Source organism: Pseudophryne corroboree, chromosome 12 (genome assembly GCF_028390025.1).
Source record: "Pseudophryne corroboree isolate aPseCor3 chromosome 12, aPseCor3.hap2, whole genome shotgun sequence".
NCBI lineage: Eukaryota > Metazoa > Chordata > Amphibia > Anura > Myobatrachidae > Pseudophryne > Pseudophryne corroboree.
The window spans coordinates 170,358,778-170,377,462 of record NC_086455.1 but is presented as its reverse complement, the minus strand read 5'-3'; the positions used below and the strand labels follow the sequence as shown (position 1 = coordinate 170,377,462).

General features: G+C 47.6%; 1 protein-coding gene across 1 annotated transcript in view; it reads right to left on the bottom strand.

Annotated features, from left to right (window-relative positions):
- XRCC3 (X-ray repair cross complementing 3) overlaps positions 1 to 18,685 on the bottom strand; it is a 37,628-nt gene that overhangs the window by 13,871 nt on the left and 5,072 nt on the right. The window contains exons 3-6 of the mRNA XM_063948512.1: positions 15,148 to 15,285; positions 12,597 to 12,809; positions 11,248 to 11,402; positions 9,973 to 10,185 (exon numbers count right to left, since the gene is read on the bottom strand). Of these exons, the coding sequence (XP_063804582.1) occupies positions 9,973 to 10,185; positions 11,248 to 11,402; positions 12,597 to 12,809; positions 15,148 to 15,285 (719 nt within the window). The remainder of the gene's footprint in view (positions 1 to 9,972; positions 10,186 to 11,247; positions 11,403 to 12,596; positions 12,810 to 15,147; positions 15,286 to 18,685) is intronic.

The following is an 18,685-nucleotide window of genomic DNA, read 5'->3' as shown; positions in this document are numbered from 1 at the left end:
AGTCCACCGCATGACGCTGGGGCTCCACAGGTGGAGACAGGTGCGGTGGGGGCGCGTCTCGGGAACTGCAGGGACCAGTGGGCTTGCCCACAGGTGGATCCCTAGATTCTGCAAGTAGTATCACAGGGATACAGGCTGGAGTTCGAGGCGACTCCCCCTCGCCGTTACCTCACATCAGCCTTGCCTGCTGCCCTCGGAGAAAGGGAGGTAGTACTGGTGGCAATTCACAAGCTGTACTTCCAGCAGGTGAAATCAAGGTACCCCTCCTTCAACAAGGACAGGGTTACTATTCCAGAATGTTGTGGTACCGAAACTAGACGGTTCGGTGAGACCCATTCTAAAATTGAAATCCTTGAACACTTATATACGAAGGTTCAAGTTCAAAATGGAATCGCTCAGGGCAATTATTGCAAGCCTGGAGAATTTCATGGTATCACTGGACATCAAGGATGCTTACCTACATGTCCCTATTTACCTTCTTCACCAGGAGTACCTCAAAATTGTGGTACAAGATTGTCATTACCAATTCCAGACGTTGCCGTTGGTCTGTCCCCGGCACGAGGGAATTTACCAAGGTAATGGCCGAAATAATTATCCCGTACTTGGACGATCTCCTTATAAAGGCGAGGTCCAGGGAGCAGTTGTTCGTCGGAGTAGCACTATCTCGGGAAGTGCTACAACAGCACGGCTGGATTCTGAATATTCCCAAGTCGCAGCTGGTTCCTACGACGTGTCTACTGTTCCTGGGTATGGTTCTGGACACAGAACAGTATAAAAAGGGTTTCTCCCGGAGGAGAAGTCCAAGGAGTTGTCGTCTCTAGACAGAGACCTCCTAATACAAATGCATCAATGCACGCGAGCCCTGGGAAAGATGGTAGCTTCTTACGAAGAAATTCCATTCGCCAGGTCCCATGCAAGGATCTTCCAGTGGGATCTGTTGGACAAGTGGTCCGGGTCGCATCTTCAGTTGCATCGGCGGATAACCCTGTCTCCAAGGGCGAGGGTGTCGCTGTTGTGGTGGCTGCAGAGTGCTCATCTTCTAGGGGGCCGCAGATTCGGCATACAGGACTGGGTCCTGGTGACCACGGATGCCAGCCTTCGAGGCTGGGGGGCAGTCACACAGGGAAGAAACTTCCAAGGACTATGGAAAAGTCAGGAGACTTCCCTACACATAAATATTCTGGAACTAAGGGCCGTTTACAATGCCCTAAGTCAGGCTAGACCCCTGCTTCAACACCGGCCGGTGCTGATCCAGTCAGACAAGACAGGGCGGCACAAGAAGCAGGATGGCGATGGCAGAAGCCACAAGGATTCTCAGATGGGCGGAAAATCATGTGATAGCACTGTCAGCAGTGTTCATTCCCGGAGTGGACAACTGGGAAGCAGACTTTCTCAGCAGGCACGGCCTCCACCCGGGAGAGTGGGGACTTCATCCAGAAGTCTTCCAAATGATTGTACACCGTTGGGAAAGGCCACAGATGGACATGATGGCGTCCCGCCTCAACAAAAAGCTACAAAGATATTGCGCCAGGTCAAGAGACCCTCAGGCGATAGCTGTGGACGCTCTGGTAACACCGTGGGTGTACCAGTCGGTGTATGTGTTCCCTTCTCTGCCTCTCTTACCCAGGGTAATGAGAATAATAAGAAGGAGAGGAGTAAGAACTATACTCATTGTTCCGGATTGGCCAAGAAGAGCTTGGTACCCAGAACTCCAAGAAATGATCTCAGAGGACCCATGGCCTCTGCCGCTCAGACAGGACCTGCTGCAGCAGGGGGCCTGTCTGTTCCAAGACGTACCGCGGCTGCGTTTGACGGCATGGCGGTTGTACGCCGGATCCTGAAGGAAAAGGGCATTCCGGAGGAAGTTATCCCTACGCTAATTAAAGCTAGGAAAGAAGTGAACGCAAACCATTATCACTGCATATGGCGGAAATATGTTGCGTGCTGCGAGGCCAGGAAGGCCCCAAAGGAGGAATTTCAGCTAGGTCGATTTCTGCACTTCCTACAGTCAGGGGTGACTATGGGCCTAAAATTGGGTTCCATTAAGGTCCAGATTTCGGCTCTATCGATTTTCTTCCAAAATAGAGCTGGCTTCACTGCCTGAAGTTCAGACTTTTGTTAAGGGAGTGCTGCATAGTCAGCCCCCGTTTGTGCCTCCAGTGGCACCGTGGGATCTCAACGTGGTGTTGGATTTCCTGAAGTCGCATTGGGTTGAGCCACTTAAATCCGTGGAGCTACAATACCTCACGTGGAAAGTGGTCATGCTGTTGGCCAGGCGTGTGTCAGAATTGGCGGCTTTGTCATGCAAAAGCCCTTATCTGATTTTTTATATGGATAAGGCGGAATTGAGGACTCGTTCCTAATTCCTTCCTAAGGTGGTATCAGTTTTTCATGTGAATCAACCTATTGTGGTGCCTGCGGCTACTTGGGACTTGGAGGATTCCAAGTTACTGGACGTAGTCAGGGCCCTGAAAAGTATATGTTTCCAGGACGACTGGATGACTCGCTATTTATCCTGTATGCACCCAACAAGCTGGGTGCTCCTGCTTCTAAGCAGACTATTGCTCGCTGGATCTGTAGCATGATTCAACTTGCACGTTCTGCGGCTGGACTACCGCACCCTAAATCTGTAAAAGCCCATTCCACGAGGAAAGTGGGCTCTTCTTGGGCGGCTGCCCGAGGGGTCTCGGCTTTACAAAATTGCCGAGCTGTTACTTGGTCGGGTTCAAACATTTTTGCAAGAATCTACAAGTTTGATACCCTGGCTGAGGAGGACCTAGAGTTTGCTCATTCGGTGCTGCAGAGTCATCCGCACTCTCCCGCCCGTTTGGGAGCTTTGGTATAATCACCATGGTCCTTACGGAGTCCCAGCATCACAAGTTGTACGGTGTGATTGGTGTGGCTGGTATGAGTCTTACCCGGGATTCAAAATCCTTCCTTATTGTGTCAGCTCTTCAAGGCACAGTATCCTAACTGAGGTCTGGAGGAGGGTCATAGTGGGAGGAGCCAGTGCACACCAGGTAGTCCTAAAGCTTTTTTAGTTGTGCCCAGTCTCCTGCGGAGCCGCTATTCCCCATGGTCCTTACGGAGTCACAGCATCCACTACGGACTACGAGAAATAGATTTACCGGTGAGTAAAATCTTATTATATCTTGTGCAAGCAGGAGCAGGCTCCAGCCAACGGAATACTGTTTTATTACCAGTTATTTATATAGCGCACACATATTCCGCAGCGCTTTACAGAGAATATTTGCCCACTCACATCAGTCCCTGCCCCAGTGGAGCTTACAATCTATATTCCTATCACATGTACACACAGACACTGTGGGGGGAAACCGGAGTACCCGGAGGAAACCCACGCAAGTACGGGGAGAATATATAAACTCCACACAGTTAGAGCCATGGTGGGAATCAAACCCATGACCTCAGTGCTGTGAGGCAGTAATGCTAACCACTACACCCTCCGTGTTGCCCCAGTTTTGTTTTGGCAGTTCCACTGCAGGCACACCTTCCCAGTATCCCCAGCCTGACTGATGACTGGTGAACCAGCGCGCAAGTGTAGAGGTCAGGCACATTGAAGATAAGCGCATGTGAACCCATTTAAAATCAAATTCTAAGTATTAATTTCATGTTAAAAAGTGACATACAATAGACAATGTAGAGGGATACCAATGGCTTAGAGAAAAAGTCATGACCTAGAGAACAACTTCTAGATAAGAGCGTATTTCCATGGCACCAAATCTCGCGTTAGTCTGCTACCCTGATACCTTGCGTCAGTGTCACCCGCTGATGCAGATATGTTTATTTTCCCTGTACTTGATCTGTTTTGATTATTGATATATGTACTGTACATTGGGCGCTGCGGATCCCTTGTGGCGCCATATAAAAGGATAATAATGACACAGCGAAGTGTTTCCATAGACTGTCTCCACTCACACCAGTCTGATCTCTACACTCATACTTAGCACCTGTCTCAGTTCGGGCAGTGAGAGTGCGGTTGGCTGAATTGGGGTGTGGCGACCACAGGACCCCGTCCTCAGGTTTGTCACAGCTTTGCCTGGGTAATGTTGGGGGGTATGTGCTCATACAAACATGTTTCTTCAGCACTCTATTTCATATCCCATGAGGTTACATTTTGGGATGATCAGCAGAGTATTTCTCAGGCAGCCGTGGGAGAAGCTGCCAGGGTCCAGTTTTTATTACGTAAAATAAACCAGCTACTAATATATTCATCAGGTATATACTATGTACCGCAATCTATTTCTGCACCAGTGATCAGAGTACCGCTATCTTGCAAAAGATGAGAAATCAGCATTTCTCTGACGTCCTAGTGGATGCTGGGGACTCCGTAAGGACCATGGGGAATAGCGGCTCCGCAGGAGACTGGGCACAAAAGTAAAAGCTTTAGGACCACCTGGTGTGCACTGGCTCCTCCCCCTATGACCCTCCTCCAAGTCTCAGTTAGATTTTTGTGCCCGAACGAGAAGGGTGCACACTAGGTGGCTCTCCTGAGCTGCTTAGTGAAAAAGTTTAAGTATAGGTTTTTTATTTTCAGTGAGTCCTGCTGGCAACAGGTTCACTGCACCGAGGGACTAAGGGGAGAAGAAGCGAACTCACCTGCGTGCAGAGTGGATTGGGCTTCTTAGGCTACTGGACATTAGCTCCAGAGGGACGATCACAGGCCCAGCCATGGATGGGTCCCAGAGCCGCGCCGCCGGCCCCCTTACAGAGCCAGAAGACAGAAGAGGTCTGGGAAATCGGCGGCAGAAGACGTCCTGTCTTCAATAAGGTAGCGCACAGCACCGCAGCTGTGCGCCATTGCTCTCAGCACACTTCACACTCCGGTCACTGAGGGTGCAGGGCGCTGGGGGGGGGCGCCCTGAGACGCAATAAAAACACCTTAGATGGCGAAAAATACATCACATATAGCTCCTGGGCTATATGGATGCATTTAACCCCTGCCAGAATACACAGAAAAACGGGAGATAGGCTCCGCCCCCTTCTCGGCGGCCTTATCTCCTCAGCACACTGGCGCCATTTTCCCTCACAGCTCCGTTGGAGGGAAGCTCCCTGGCTCTCCCCTGCAGTCACTACACTACAGAAAGGGTTAAAAAAGAGAGGGGGGCACTAATTAGGCGCAGTATAAACAATACAGCAGCTATAAGGGGAAAAACACTTATATAAGGTTATCCCTGTATATATATAGCGCTCTGGTGTGTGCTGGCAAACTCTCCCTCTGTCTCCCCAAAGGGCTAGTGGGGTCCTGTCCTCTATCAGAGCATTCCCTGTGTGTGTGCTGTGTGTCGGTACGTTTGTGTCGACATGTATGAGGAGAAAAATGATGTGGAGACGGAGCAGATTGCCTGTAATAGTGATGTCACCCCCTAGGGGGTCGACACCTGAGTGGATGAACTGTTGGAAGGAATTATGTGACAGTGTCAGCTCTGTATAAAAGACAGTGGTTGACATGAGACAGCCGGCTACTCAGCTTGTGCCTGTCCAGACGTCTCATAGGCCGTCAGGGGCTCTAAAGCGCCCGTTACCTCAGATGGCAGATATAGACGCCGACACGGATACTGACTCCAGTGTCGACGGTGAAGAGACAAATGTGACTTCCAGTAGGGCCATACGTTACATGATTGAGGCAACGAAAAATGTTTTACACATTTCTGATAATACGAGTACCACCAAAAAGGGGTATTATGTTCGGTGAGGAAAAACTACCTGTAGTTTTCCTGAATCTGAGAAATTAAATGAGGTGTGTGATGATGCGTGGGTTTCCCCCGATAACAACTGATAATTTCTAAAATGTTATTGGCATTATATCCTTTCCCGCCAGAGGTTAGGGTGCGTTGGGAAACACCCCCTAGGGTGGATAAAGCGCTCACACGCTTGTAAGAACAAGGGCTCTACCCTCTCCTGAGATGGCCGCCCTTAAGGATCCTGCTGATAGAAAGCAGGAGGGTATCCTAAAATGTATTTACACACATACTGGTGTTATACTGCGACCAGCAATCGCCTCAGCCTGGATGTGCAGTGCTGGGTTGGCGTGGTCGGATTCCATGACTGAAAATATTGATACCCTAAATAGGGACAGTATATTATTGACTATAGAGCATTTAAAAGATGCATTTCTATATATGCGTGATGCACAGCGGAATATTTGCCGACTGGCATCAAGTCTAAGTGCGTTGTCCATTTCTGCCAGTAGAGGGTTATGGACACGACAGTGGTCAGGTGATGCGGATTCCAAACGGCATTTGGAAGTATTGCCTTATTAAGGGGAGTAGTTATTTGGGGTCGGTCTTTCAGACCTGGTGGCCACGGCAACAGCTGGGAAATCCACGTTTGTACCCCAGGTCGCCTCTCAACATAAGAAGACGCCGTATTATCAGGCGCAGTCCTTTCGTGGGCAAGCGGGCAAAAGGTTCCTCATTTCTGCCCCGTGACAGAGGGAGAGGAAAAAGGCTGCAGAAATCAGCCAGTTCCCAGGAACAGAAGCCCTCTCCCGCCTCTGCCAAGCCCTCAGTAGGACGCTGGGGCTTTACAAGCAGAATCAGGCATGGTGGGGGCCCGTCTCAATGAATTTCAGCGCGCAGTGGGCTCACTCGCAATTAGACCCCTGGATCCGTCAGGTGATATCTCAGGGGTACAAATTGGAATTCGAGACGTCTCCCCCTCGCCGTTTCCTAAAGTCGGCTTTACCGATGTCTCCTTCTAACAGGGAGGCAGTTTTGGAAGCCATTCACAAGCTGTATTCCCAGCAGGTGATAATCAAGGTACCCCTCCTGCAACAGGGAACGGGGTATTATTCCACACTGTTGTGGTACCGAAGCCGGACGGCTCGGTGAGACCGATTCTAAATCTAAAATCGTGAACACTTACATACGGAGGTTAAAATTCAAGATTGAGTCACTCAGAGCAGTGATTGCGAACCTGGAAGAACGGGACTACATGATGTCTCGGGACATCAAGGATGCTTACCTTCATGTCCAAATTTACCCTTCTCACCAAGGGTACCTCAGGTTTGTGGTACAAGAACTGTCACTAACAGTTTCAGACGCTGCCGTATGGATGGTCCACGGCACCCCGGGTCTTTACCAAGGTAATGGCCGAAATGATGATACTCTTTCGAAGGAAGGGAATTTTAGTTATCCCTTACTTGGACGATTCCCTGATAAGGGTAAGATCCAGGGAACAGTTGGAGGTCGGTGTAGCACTATCTCAGGTAGTGTTGCGGCAGCACGATTGGATTCTCAATATTCCAAAATCGCAGCTGATTCCGACGACTCGTCTTCTGTTCCTAGGGATGATCCTGGACACAGTCCAGAAAAAGGTGTTTCTCCCGGAGGAGAAAGTCAGGGAGTTATCCGAGCTAGTCGGGAACCTCCTATAACCGAGCCAAGTCTCAGTACATCAATGAAAGGGTTCTGGGAAAAATGGTGGCTTCCTACGAAGCAATTCCATTCGGCAGATTCCAGGCAAGAACTTTCCAGTGGGACCTGCTGGACAAATGGTCCGGGTCGCATCTTCAGATGCATCAGCGGATAACCCTGTCACCAAGCACAAGGGTGTCTCTCCTGTGGTGGTTGCAGAGTGCTCATCTTCTAGAGGGCCGCAGATTCGACATTCAGGACTGGGTCCTGGTGACCACGGATGCCAGCCTGCGAGGCTGGGGAGCAGTCACACAGGGAAGGAATTTCCAGAGCTTATGGTCAAGCCTGGAGACATCACTTCACATAAATATCCTGAAGCTAAGGGCCATTTACAATGCTCTAAGCTCAGCAAGACCTCTGCTTCAAGGTCACCCGGAGTTGATCCATTCGGACAACATCACGGCAGTCACCCACGTAAACAGACAGGGTGACACAAGAAGCAGGAGGGCAAGGCAGTAAGCTGCAAGGATTCTTCGCTGGGCGGAAAATCATGGGATAGCACTGTCAGCAGTATTCATTCCGGGAGTGGACAACTGGGAAGCAGACTTCCTCAGCAGACACGACCCCCACCCGGGAGAGTGGGGACTTCACCCAGAAGTCTTCCACATGTTTATAAAACTCGACAAGTATTGCGCCAGGTCAAGGGACCCTCAGGCAATAGCTGTAGACGCTCTGGTAACACAGTGGGTGTACCAGTCAGTGTATGTGTTCTCTCCTCTGCCTCTCATACCCAAGGTACTGAGAATTATAAGATGGAGAGGAGTAAGCACTATATTCGTGGCTCCGGATTGGCCAAGAAGGACTTGGTAACCGGAACTTCAAGAGATGCTCACGGAGGATCCGTGGCCTCTACCTCTAAGAAGGGACCTGCTCCAGCAAGGACCCTGTCTGTTCCAAGACTTACCGCGGCTGCGTTTGACGGCATGGCGGTTGAACGCCGGATCCTGAAGGAGAAAGGCATTCCGGATGAAGTCATTCCTATCCTGATCAAAGCCAGGAAAGATATAACCGCAAAACATTATCACCGCATTTGGCGAAAATATGTTGCGTGGTGCGAGGCCAGTAAGGCCCCGACGGAGGAATTTTCAACTAGGTCGATTCCTACATTTCCTGCAAACAGGAGTGTCTATGGGCCTGAAATGGGGGTCCATTAAGGTTCAAATTTCGGCCCTGTCAATTTTCTTCCAAAAGAACTAGCTTCAGTCCCTGAAGTTCAGACGTTTGTGAAAGGGGTACTGTATATACAGCCTCCTTTTGTGCCTCCAGTGGCACCTTGGGATCTAAATGTAGTTTTTGGGTTCCAAAAGTCACATTGGTTTGAACCACTTAAATATGTGGAGTTAAAATATCTCACATGGAAAGTGGTCATGCTGTTGGCCCTGGCCTGGGCCAGGTGCGTGTCAGAATTGGCGGCTTTATCCTGTAAAAGCCCTCATCTGATTTTCCATTCGGACAGGGCGAAATTGAGGACTTGTCCTCAGTTTCTCCCTAAGGTGGTTTTCAGCGTTTCACCTGAATCAACCTATTGTGGTGCCTGCGGCTACTAGGGACTTGGAGGACTCCAAGTTGCTAGACGTTGTCAGGGCCCTGGAAATATAGGTTTCCAGGACGGCTGGAGTCAGAAAATCTGACTCGTTGTTTATTCTGTATGCACCCAACAAGCTGGGTGCTCCTGCTTCTAAGCAGACTATTGCTCGTTGGATTTGTAGTACAATTCAGCTTGCACATTCTGTGGCAGGCCTGCCACAGCCAAAATCTGTAAAAGCCCATTCCACAAGGAAGGTGGGCTCATCTTGGGCGGCTGCCCGAGGGGTCTCGGCTTTACAACTTTGCCGAGCAGCTACTTGGTCAGGAGCAAATACGTTTGTAAAATTCTACAAATTTGATACCCTGGCTGAGGAGGACCTGGAGTTCTCTCAATTGGTGCTGCAGAGTCATCCGCACTCTCCCGCCCGTTTGGGAGCTTTGGTATAATCCCCATGGTCCTTACGGAGTCCCCAGCATCCACTAGGACGTCAGAGAAAATAAGAATTTACTTACCGATAATTCTATTTCTCGTAGTCCGTAGTGGATGCTGGGCGCCCATCCCAAGTGCGGATTGTCTGCAATACTGGTACATAGTTATTGTTACCAGAAAATCGGGTTATTGCTGTAGTGAGCCATCTTTTATAGAGGCTCCTCTGTTATCATGCTGTTAACTGGGTTTAGATCACAAGTTATATGGTGTGATTGGTGTGGCTGGTATGAGTCTTACCCGGGATTCAAAATCCTTCCTTATTGTGTACGCTCGTCCGGGCACAGTATCCTAACTGAGGCTTGGAGGAGGGTCATAGGGGGAGGAGCCAGTGCACACCAGGTGGTCCTAAAGCTTTTACTTTTGTGCCCAGTCTCCTGCGGAGCCGCTATTCCCCATGGTCCTTACGGAGTCCCCAGCATCCACTACGGACTACGAGAAATAGAATTATCGGTAAGTAAATTCTTATTTTTAATCTACAGTATATGAAACAGGTGCAGATGGAAAAGCAGAAGACACTACCTGATTGATGCAGAATACGGGAGTGATGGAGCTGCTGCTGAGCTGGTGAAGTTTGGCCCCAAGCGTCTGCAGATGTTTAGCCTTCAGGACAGCATCACTGGCAGCAAACTCACAGCGGAACAAAGCCGCAATGGAATCGATAATGATCAGACGGATGTGACCGCGCCGGAGGAGGATGGGGAGCTTCTTGGTGATGCAGTCTGTAAGCGTGTCCTGCAACGTGGCAAAATGACGTCAGTTACTAACAGTGTCTGCCCGAAGTTCCAGTCCAGAGAAGTGGCCGGATACTGGTCAGCGTCTCCTGGTCACACGTTTCCTTGTGTGTATCTGTTTCATTGCCCAAAATAATTTTATTTTATGTAATAGAGTCAGAAGGCACAAAACGGGAGATCTTTAATCACATTTAAACTATGACAATTTAAAGTTTCACAGTATACACACACACGCACGCACATATATATATATATATATATATATATATATATATATATATATATATATATACACACACACACACAGGTTGAGTCTCCCTTATCCAAAATGCTTGGGACCAGAGGTATTTTGGATATCGGATTTTTCCGTATTTTGGAATAATTGCATACCATAGTGAGATATCATGGTGATGGGACCTAAATCTAAGCACAGAATGCATTTATGTTACATATACACCTTATACACACAGCCTGAAGGTCATTTTAGCCAATATTTTTTATAACTTTGTGCATTAAACAAAGTGTGTGTACATTCACACAATTCATTTATGTTTCATATACACCTTATATACACAGCCTGAAGGTCATTTAATACAATATTTTTAATAACTGTGTATTAAACAAAGTTTGTGTACATTGAACCATCAAAAAACAAATGTTTCACTATTTCACTCTCACTCAAAAAAGTCCGTATTTCGGAATATTCCGTATTTCGGAATATTTGGATATGGGATACTCAACCTGTATATATAAGGCAGGGGGAGTTTAACACTTGTTAGAACAGCCAAGGTGAGACACTAATCGGGAATGAGCCCTTTGTACGTTTTAACACCTCCAGTCCATCTAGACAGAGTAGGGGCAGCCATGTTGTAGTCCGAACCAATATTCATTAGGATACAGCCTCAATTCACTAAGATCCAGTGGCGGCACTGTTGCACCGCATACATATTATTACATGGTACATTTCTACATTATACAAAGTATGCTCCCTGTAATTTATAGTCTTTTTTTTTTTTTTAATCCTTAACATGAACGGGATGGTTATAACGTCTGTGCCACTTACTATATCCGCTGCGTGCTCAATAAAAATAAGGTCTCCAAAGCGGATGTTGCGAATGACGTCAGCCGGAACTTCTGCCCTCTGCTTATTCTGTAACCGTATGAGCTGCTGCAGGCGCGTACTTGGGAAGGCGTCTTCTGTGCAGATGTAGACAGCACCTAGGCCGTAACATGGATATATTGTATTATTCCACTTATTACTGTGCAGAATGCATTAACCACTTGCCTGGCATGGTGGCATCAGATGCGACCACACCAGCCAGTGTCTATCTGACCTGGTCGCACAGGATGCCACCAGTCAGATAAACAGTGTTAGCAGGGAAGGGAAACTTCCCTCTGCGTCCCTGCACCCTCCCCCCAGTGTTGCCGTGCTGCCGGTCTCTGCTGATTGGTCAGACAATGGCAGCCGCTGGGAAAGTGTAAACCAAGCCCCTCCTGTGTACCTGGCAACTGTCTTGGGTGTGAAAAGTAACGTTGCGATGTTACAGATCTTCCCGACCGATGTTTTAGAAATTGTTCTTTTTTTTTTTTGTATGAGTGAATTAGAGGAAGAACAGGAATTTAACCTTATCCAAAATGATTTTAGTTAAAAAAACAAAAAAAAACCCATCGGTCGGGAAGATCGGTAACATCGCAACGTTACTTTTCACACCAAAGACAGCTGGCAGGTACACAGGGGGGGCTTGGTTTACACTTTCCCAGCGGCTGCCATTATCTGCAGGGGAAGGTGTACTGCACTTGCGGGAATTGAGGTCAATGGGATCCGGACTGTGGATCGACAAACAAAAGGTTGTACTGACAAAAGGTCGAAATGACAATGGTCGACACACTTTTCTTTTCTTTTTTCCCATCATCCTCCCATATTACGAGTAATCATTAAATCAGTGACCTAGAATAAGCACTTAACTGACAATTTTTTCCCCTGAAAAACGCTCAGAAATTGTTTTTTTTTTTTTTATATGAGTGAATTAGGGGAAGATTAACCTTATCCAAAAGAAAATAATTAATTTTTCTGAGCGATTTTTTGGGGAAAACAAATTGTCAGTTAAGTGGTTAATCTAGGTCACTGATTTAATGATTACTCGTAGTATGGGAGGATGATGGGGGGGGAGGGGAAGGGTGTCGACCTTTTGTCAGTATGACCTTTTGTTTGTCGATCCACAGTCCGGTTTCCGTTGACCCGAATTCCTGCAAGTGTGGTACACCTTTCCCTGCTGTCCTTATGTGCATTGCTATACAACAGTAGCCTCTCCTACATGGCTCAGTCTTATATCTAATAGAATATAAGTCTCTGATCCAGTCACAGCCAGACTCTTCCTGTGTGATAGTGCCACAGCACTGGTTTGTACCTACCTGCTCCGAGACCCCCATATTCTACTGGGTACTGCACCGAGAGACACAGCTGGAGAGCAATCTGGGTCTTCCCTGCGGAACTCTCCCCAGCTAGTTCTGTAATGCCCACCAGGGGGATCCCACCTCGCAGGAGCTTATCCAGGACGCTACATCCCAGGCTCAGCTTCTGGTGCTGGGAAGGAAAGGTACTCTTTTCTCTGTACAGCTGTAATGCTGTAAACCAACAAGACAGTAAAAGATAAGGAGAAGTACGATTAATCATTTTATTATATAGCACTTTTCTCCACTGGAACTCAGAAACAGCTAAAGAAGCCAAAAAATGTGTAAGTGGGATGTACTTACTATCCTGGCGGTCAGAATACCGACGCCGAGATACCGGCGCCAGAACGCCGGCAGGGCTATTCCCACAGCATGTGTAAGGAGATGAAAATATAATTTAAATGTTTACATCAACCAAAACGTTTCTGTTAACTTCAACGATTCTTCAACATAACATTCTATGTAATGGAGGTTTGTGAGAGTAGAGATTTCCTCCAATGTATGTAATCTATGAAAGGGCTCCTAGTTACATCACAGGTGTTCCAGTTGTCAAAGCCCCTCCCCCAAGAAATCCCCATTCACGCCAATGATAAACACATTTGGGGGGGGGGGGGGGGGCTGGAGAGGCTTTATACAGACAGGGTGACCAACCAAATCGCTGGATTCAGAGCCACAATAAATTACATTTTATTTTATGCCAACTAATGCAAAGAAATGCAATATTACAGCTCTCTCTCTCCGGATATAAAAGATACTAATAAAAAAACCCAATGTATTTATACATAAATAATGATACATACCCATGGGTATAAGTGGATGCTATTTTCAAATCCATATATAGCAATAATTTACCCTCTCCATGTTTTTAGAGTAAACCCCGGGGTGACACCATTGCCAGCACACTGTAAATGTTGTTCTCTCCTGCTTATAGCCGGTTTGGTGGCCTTAGGGAGTCAGCGGCGCGTACGCCGCACACAGAAGGACGTTTATGAAAAACTGTACAAAGGAAATCATATTTCACAGCAACTAATCAGATACCAAACTAACAAAAAAATAACCAACCTACACACGGGCTATAAAATCCAGAAAATGAGACATTTGTAATACATAGGGAAATCTGTTCCACGGAATGTAAAAGAAATAAAAGTGGGACCTAAAAAAAAAAAATTGTATCTATGGAGCTTCGCACCTCTGTAAAATGGACTATTACACCGCATCTGGTCTCGTCTCTATAGACATTGTACCGCCATCTCACTTACAATACGGCCATTGTGGCACCAGCTTTTATTTCTTTCTCCACCTGCTTATAAAACTATAAAAGTCAAATGATCATAAACACCTGGCTTACCTGTAGGAAGACAATGTATATATGTTCTATAAACCCCCCGCCCCTCCCTGCAGACAATAAATTACTCCATATGACGTTTTAAAGGAGAACTCCACCAACACCTCTTGACTTATTTTGGGAAGTGGTAAGCCTCCAATCCAGCGGTTTCCCCCGACGATGCTTCGTGGAAGAGTCTGCTTTCCTATCCAACATCTTGTTACAAACATGCGGAACTGCTGAAACCCCTCAGCGCTGGTCTTCCCTGTTACACCAATGGTAAGTCCACCAGCGTACAGCACAGACAACACCGGTGCTCGAGTTACTGCAGCCCTGGTATAACCAACTTGGAGTCTGATCACTTAGAAAACTCCACCCAAAATCTGAGCTCTTGGCAGGAGATTCTCTTTATATATTATCCCTCTCAGGACTACAGTTAGGACACCAAAAATACTTTGGCAAACAGGCAATGGGCTGAAACATTGGTCAGTAGTATAAAAGGGTGCATTACAAAGAGTTACCATTCATACTGTCAACAAAGCACACCCTAACCATAAAATCGCCCCACTGCATTGTAATCAGGCAAAGCAGCCAACATAATGACAGTTTATGGTTCTTTCACAGCTTGAAAACATATCAAACCCATCTGATCCACCTGCCCACGGTTCAGACACCTTCAGGCTGTGAATAGAGAATGTATGGAGGCGCGCCGGCCGCCCAGTGTACGGAGGCGCACCGGCCGCCCAGTGTACGGAGCCGCACCGGCCGCCCAGTGTACGGAGCCGCACCGGCCGCCCAGTGTACGGAGGCGCTCCGGCCGCCCAGTGTACGGAGGCGCTCCGGCCGCCCAGTGTACGGAGGCGCTCCGGCCGCCCAGTGTACGGAGGCGCTCCGGCCGCCCAGTGTATGGAGGCGCTCCGGCTGCCCAGTGTATGGAGGCGCTCCAGCTATCAGACAGGCAGTTGTTCTGTTGTGCAGTGTATGGCCAGCTGTAGTTTTGACCAGTTGTGTATAAAATGTGTGGCTACATGTGCACAGACTAGAACAAATTTGGACGTTCTCTTCAGCAAGGTCAGAGAACCACTGGAATCTTGTGCAAAGCCTTGTGGGCAATAAAAGACCCATACTCCCCTGTCACAGCTTATACAGCTGGGGAGTGCTGTTACAAAAGCCTTCATATTAACCTACCTGTAACCAGTGTATTTTTCCGCAAAGTAGCAGAGACTGCCTTCTGTAAGAGATGGATGTGACCAATGGACAGCTGCGTGATCCTCTGAAGATCCACGACGGAGTAGGATAAAATATCTCTGACAGATTTTAGATTTGCTGAAAATACAAAATATAAATTACCTGCACTGAGCAAAACTTCCCCAACACGACAAATAACAACAGACACCTTCCACAGGTACAAATCTTCCGGTCATGGTACATCCACCCGCCCTCCTCCTGCAAAGGGTGCAATGTGCCTATTTCATACCATGTGTAAGCTGAGTGGACAATGGTTGTATATGGAAGACTATAGATATTCAGCGTACAGGTCCTATAAATGTATCCTACTATAAGACCAGGAAATAATAATACAAAGCGTACAGCCACAACACTTACCAACTGCTCTGGGGAAAGGGAAACGCAACCAGGGTGTCCTGGCAGTGTTAGAAAACAGGGTATGACAATCCACATGCTGTCTTATGGGGAAGTTAGTTTGGGATACACAGCAGTTTTTAAATGGAGAGTAATACTATATCCAAATACTTGGCCTTCCATCTGGCAGGAATGATTAATTAATTATACACAAAACAATCTATAGATCATCATAAAGAGAACACTGAACTTGTCATTTATGAATCAGACGAGCCCAGAGGTCTGACCAATCAGGGAACTTCTTTGGGCTTCTTTTAAAAGCCTTGACAAATCAGTGCATCCTAAATATACTGCCGGCGACTGTCATTGGGTATTATTTCTACTGAGGTTGCCGGATGCACATCTTCCCCGGAGGCTCCTTAGCGACGCATTATTCTGGCCAGCTGTGTAGTATTATTACTCATAAGGACAAAGCTGTAGTAAAACCATCTCATCCAATCAGTGCGGCTCTGTCTAGCGCTATGGTTTAGTACAGATTTGTATCTGAGCGGGGCTGGTAAATCATTTGGGTTGGAATATAACCCTCCGTTCATTTACTTATAGCTTTAAGGCTGCTGGTTGCCCATTCTGCATGGCGGGTGATCTGTACCAGGATATCCTGAGGTCACCGACATAAACAGCTGGAAGAGGCTCAGCTTCCATCATAATGTGATTTCCTGCAGAAGAGGCCAGTCGCCAGGGGTAACAAGGACATCATCCTCCGTACTGTTCAAATATAGAACAAGAATAAATGACTTCCATAGGAAATCAATAGCAATGCCACGCCCAATGTCACAGTGTAATAGAACACCCCTGGACTAGAGCTGGAAGAACAATATTAATATTTGTAACTTTGAATCCTGACTGTGGATAATATAATGTGTTACAATATTGCACTGTTGTAAGAATCCTGAATTAGATACATGCATGTAGAGATCTAGAACGGGATCTGGTCTGAAGATCGACAGTGCCTAGGTCGACAATGTTTAGGTCGACAGTCACTAGGTCGACAGGGTCAGAGGGTCGACAGGTCAAAAGGTCGACATGAGTTTTTCACATTTTTTTTCTTTTTTATTACTTTTTCATACTTAACGATCCACGTGGACTACGATTGGAACGGTAATCTGTGCCGAGCGAAGCGAGCCATGCGAGGAGACACGGTGCACTGATCGGGGTTCCCGGTCACTCTACGAAGAAAATTACACCAAAAAAACATAAAAAAACTCATGTCGACCTTTTGACCTAGAACATGTCGACCTTCTGACCCGGTCGACCTAAATATTGTCGACCTAATGATCCACACCCATCTAGAACTGTACCCATAGCTATAGGCGCGCACACAGTTCATTTCTATATCTACTCTAGACCTTATTCAGGCCAGGTTACACGTAAGGCTTCATGGCTGCCAGAGGAAGGACGTTACGATGAGCTGACGGCAGTTATAGAGGAGTGTCCAGCGCTGCGCCCATCTTACCGCAAACAATTCCAAAGTCTCAGAGGGACATTACAGAGCAGCACTGTGGATCCATCACACCAAGGAAAGATCTAATGGAAGCCATCTCTACTCAGCTGCTGAACCCAGCGAGACCAGTGCTCACTGCCCCAGCCCCTCCATCAGGGAGGTACAGCGGTCCTGAGCCCGGCCTTTCTAACAGAGAGGTGTGGGCCCAGGCCGCTCTACCGCTGCCCCTCTCAAAATGGCCGCCGCCTCAGAGGAGACGGTTATGATGAGGAGGCTCTAGTATCTTTAATAACTGTCTCCTCTGAAGCGGCGACCATTTTTGGAGGGACGTTTTCAGTAGTTTGAACTTGAAGCAAGCAGATGCGAACAGTTTGCAGCGGCAGTGGTGGCCGAGGGACGGAGAGAGAATCCCCATGACAACGAGTAGAACCCCTGACAACGAGCAAGTACTGCATAATTACTGTATAGGCTTATTATGGTGACAAGGGCATTAATGTGGGGGCATAATATGGTAACGGGCACAACTGTGGGGGCATAATATGGTGTCAGGGGCATTACTGTGCCTATTTTGTCAGTCCTGGGCCCCACAATTTCTGATGGCAGCCCTGCATTCTGTGATCCTCCCTTGGTGACCCCTGTGACCTTCTCAGTGGCAGCAACTACCAATTCAACTTTTGCAGCCATGAGCGTCCTGTGTCTGCATTCAGTAACAAGCAGGATGCAAGCAAATATCCAGCTACTCTGATCTGCAGGATAACTACAAGAAACACTTTGCCCAGAACCGGAAAAGGATGTAAACAGTAAAGGACAGTTAGGACGGCCAGAATACAGTCTATAGCCGCACAGAAATGGGTATCCGTTCACATGGTCGACCATGTTATGGTCGACAGTCATTAGGTCGACCACTATTGGTCGACATTGACATGGTCGACATGGACACATGAAAAGGTCGACATGAGTTTTTTAACTTTTTTTTCTTTTGGGGAACTTTTCCATACTTTACGATCCACATGGACTACGATTGGAACGGTAAAGTGTGCCGAGCGAAGCGGTAGCGGAGCGAAGGCACCATGCCCGAAGCATGGCGAGCGAAGCGAGCCATGCGAGGGGACGCGGTGCACTAATTGGGGTTCCCAGTCACTTTACGCAAAAAACGACACCAAAAAAGTTAAAAAGCTCATGTCGACCTTTTCATATGTCGACCTTTCATGTGTCGACCATGTGTCCATGTCAATGTCGACCAATAGTGATCGACCTAATGACTGTCGACCATAACATGGTCGACCATTCATACCGGAACCACAGAAATGCCAGACACAGACAGCAGCTTTAATGGTGCCAGCTGCTATTTCATCCTGCTCACACATCTCCCCTACCAAATGTTACAATTGTTATTCTACTACAGTTTATCCTATATAAAAGGCTAATGCTGCTTCTCCTCACCTCTGTCATGTGCGGCGGCGGCCACTAGAGGGCACCCGACGAACCCCAAATGTGTGCTGCAAGCTGTCACCGGTGAAAGTGATACTGCAGGAAGATGTTACAACCTCAACCTGTTGCGGCTAATATTAAAAATACTGATCTGACTGTTTCACCCTAGCTGCATACGAAGAGAGGGGGCTGGGAAAAGAGAGACTAGGGGGC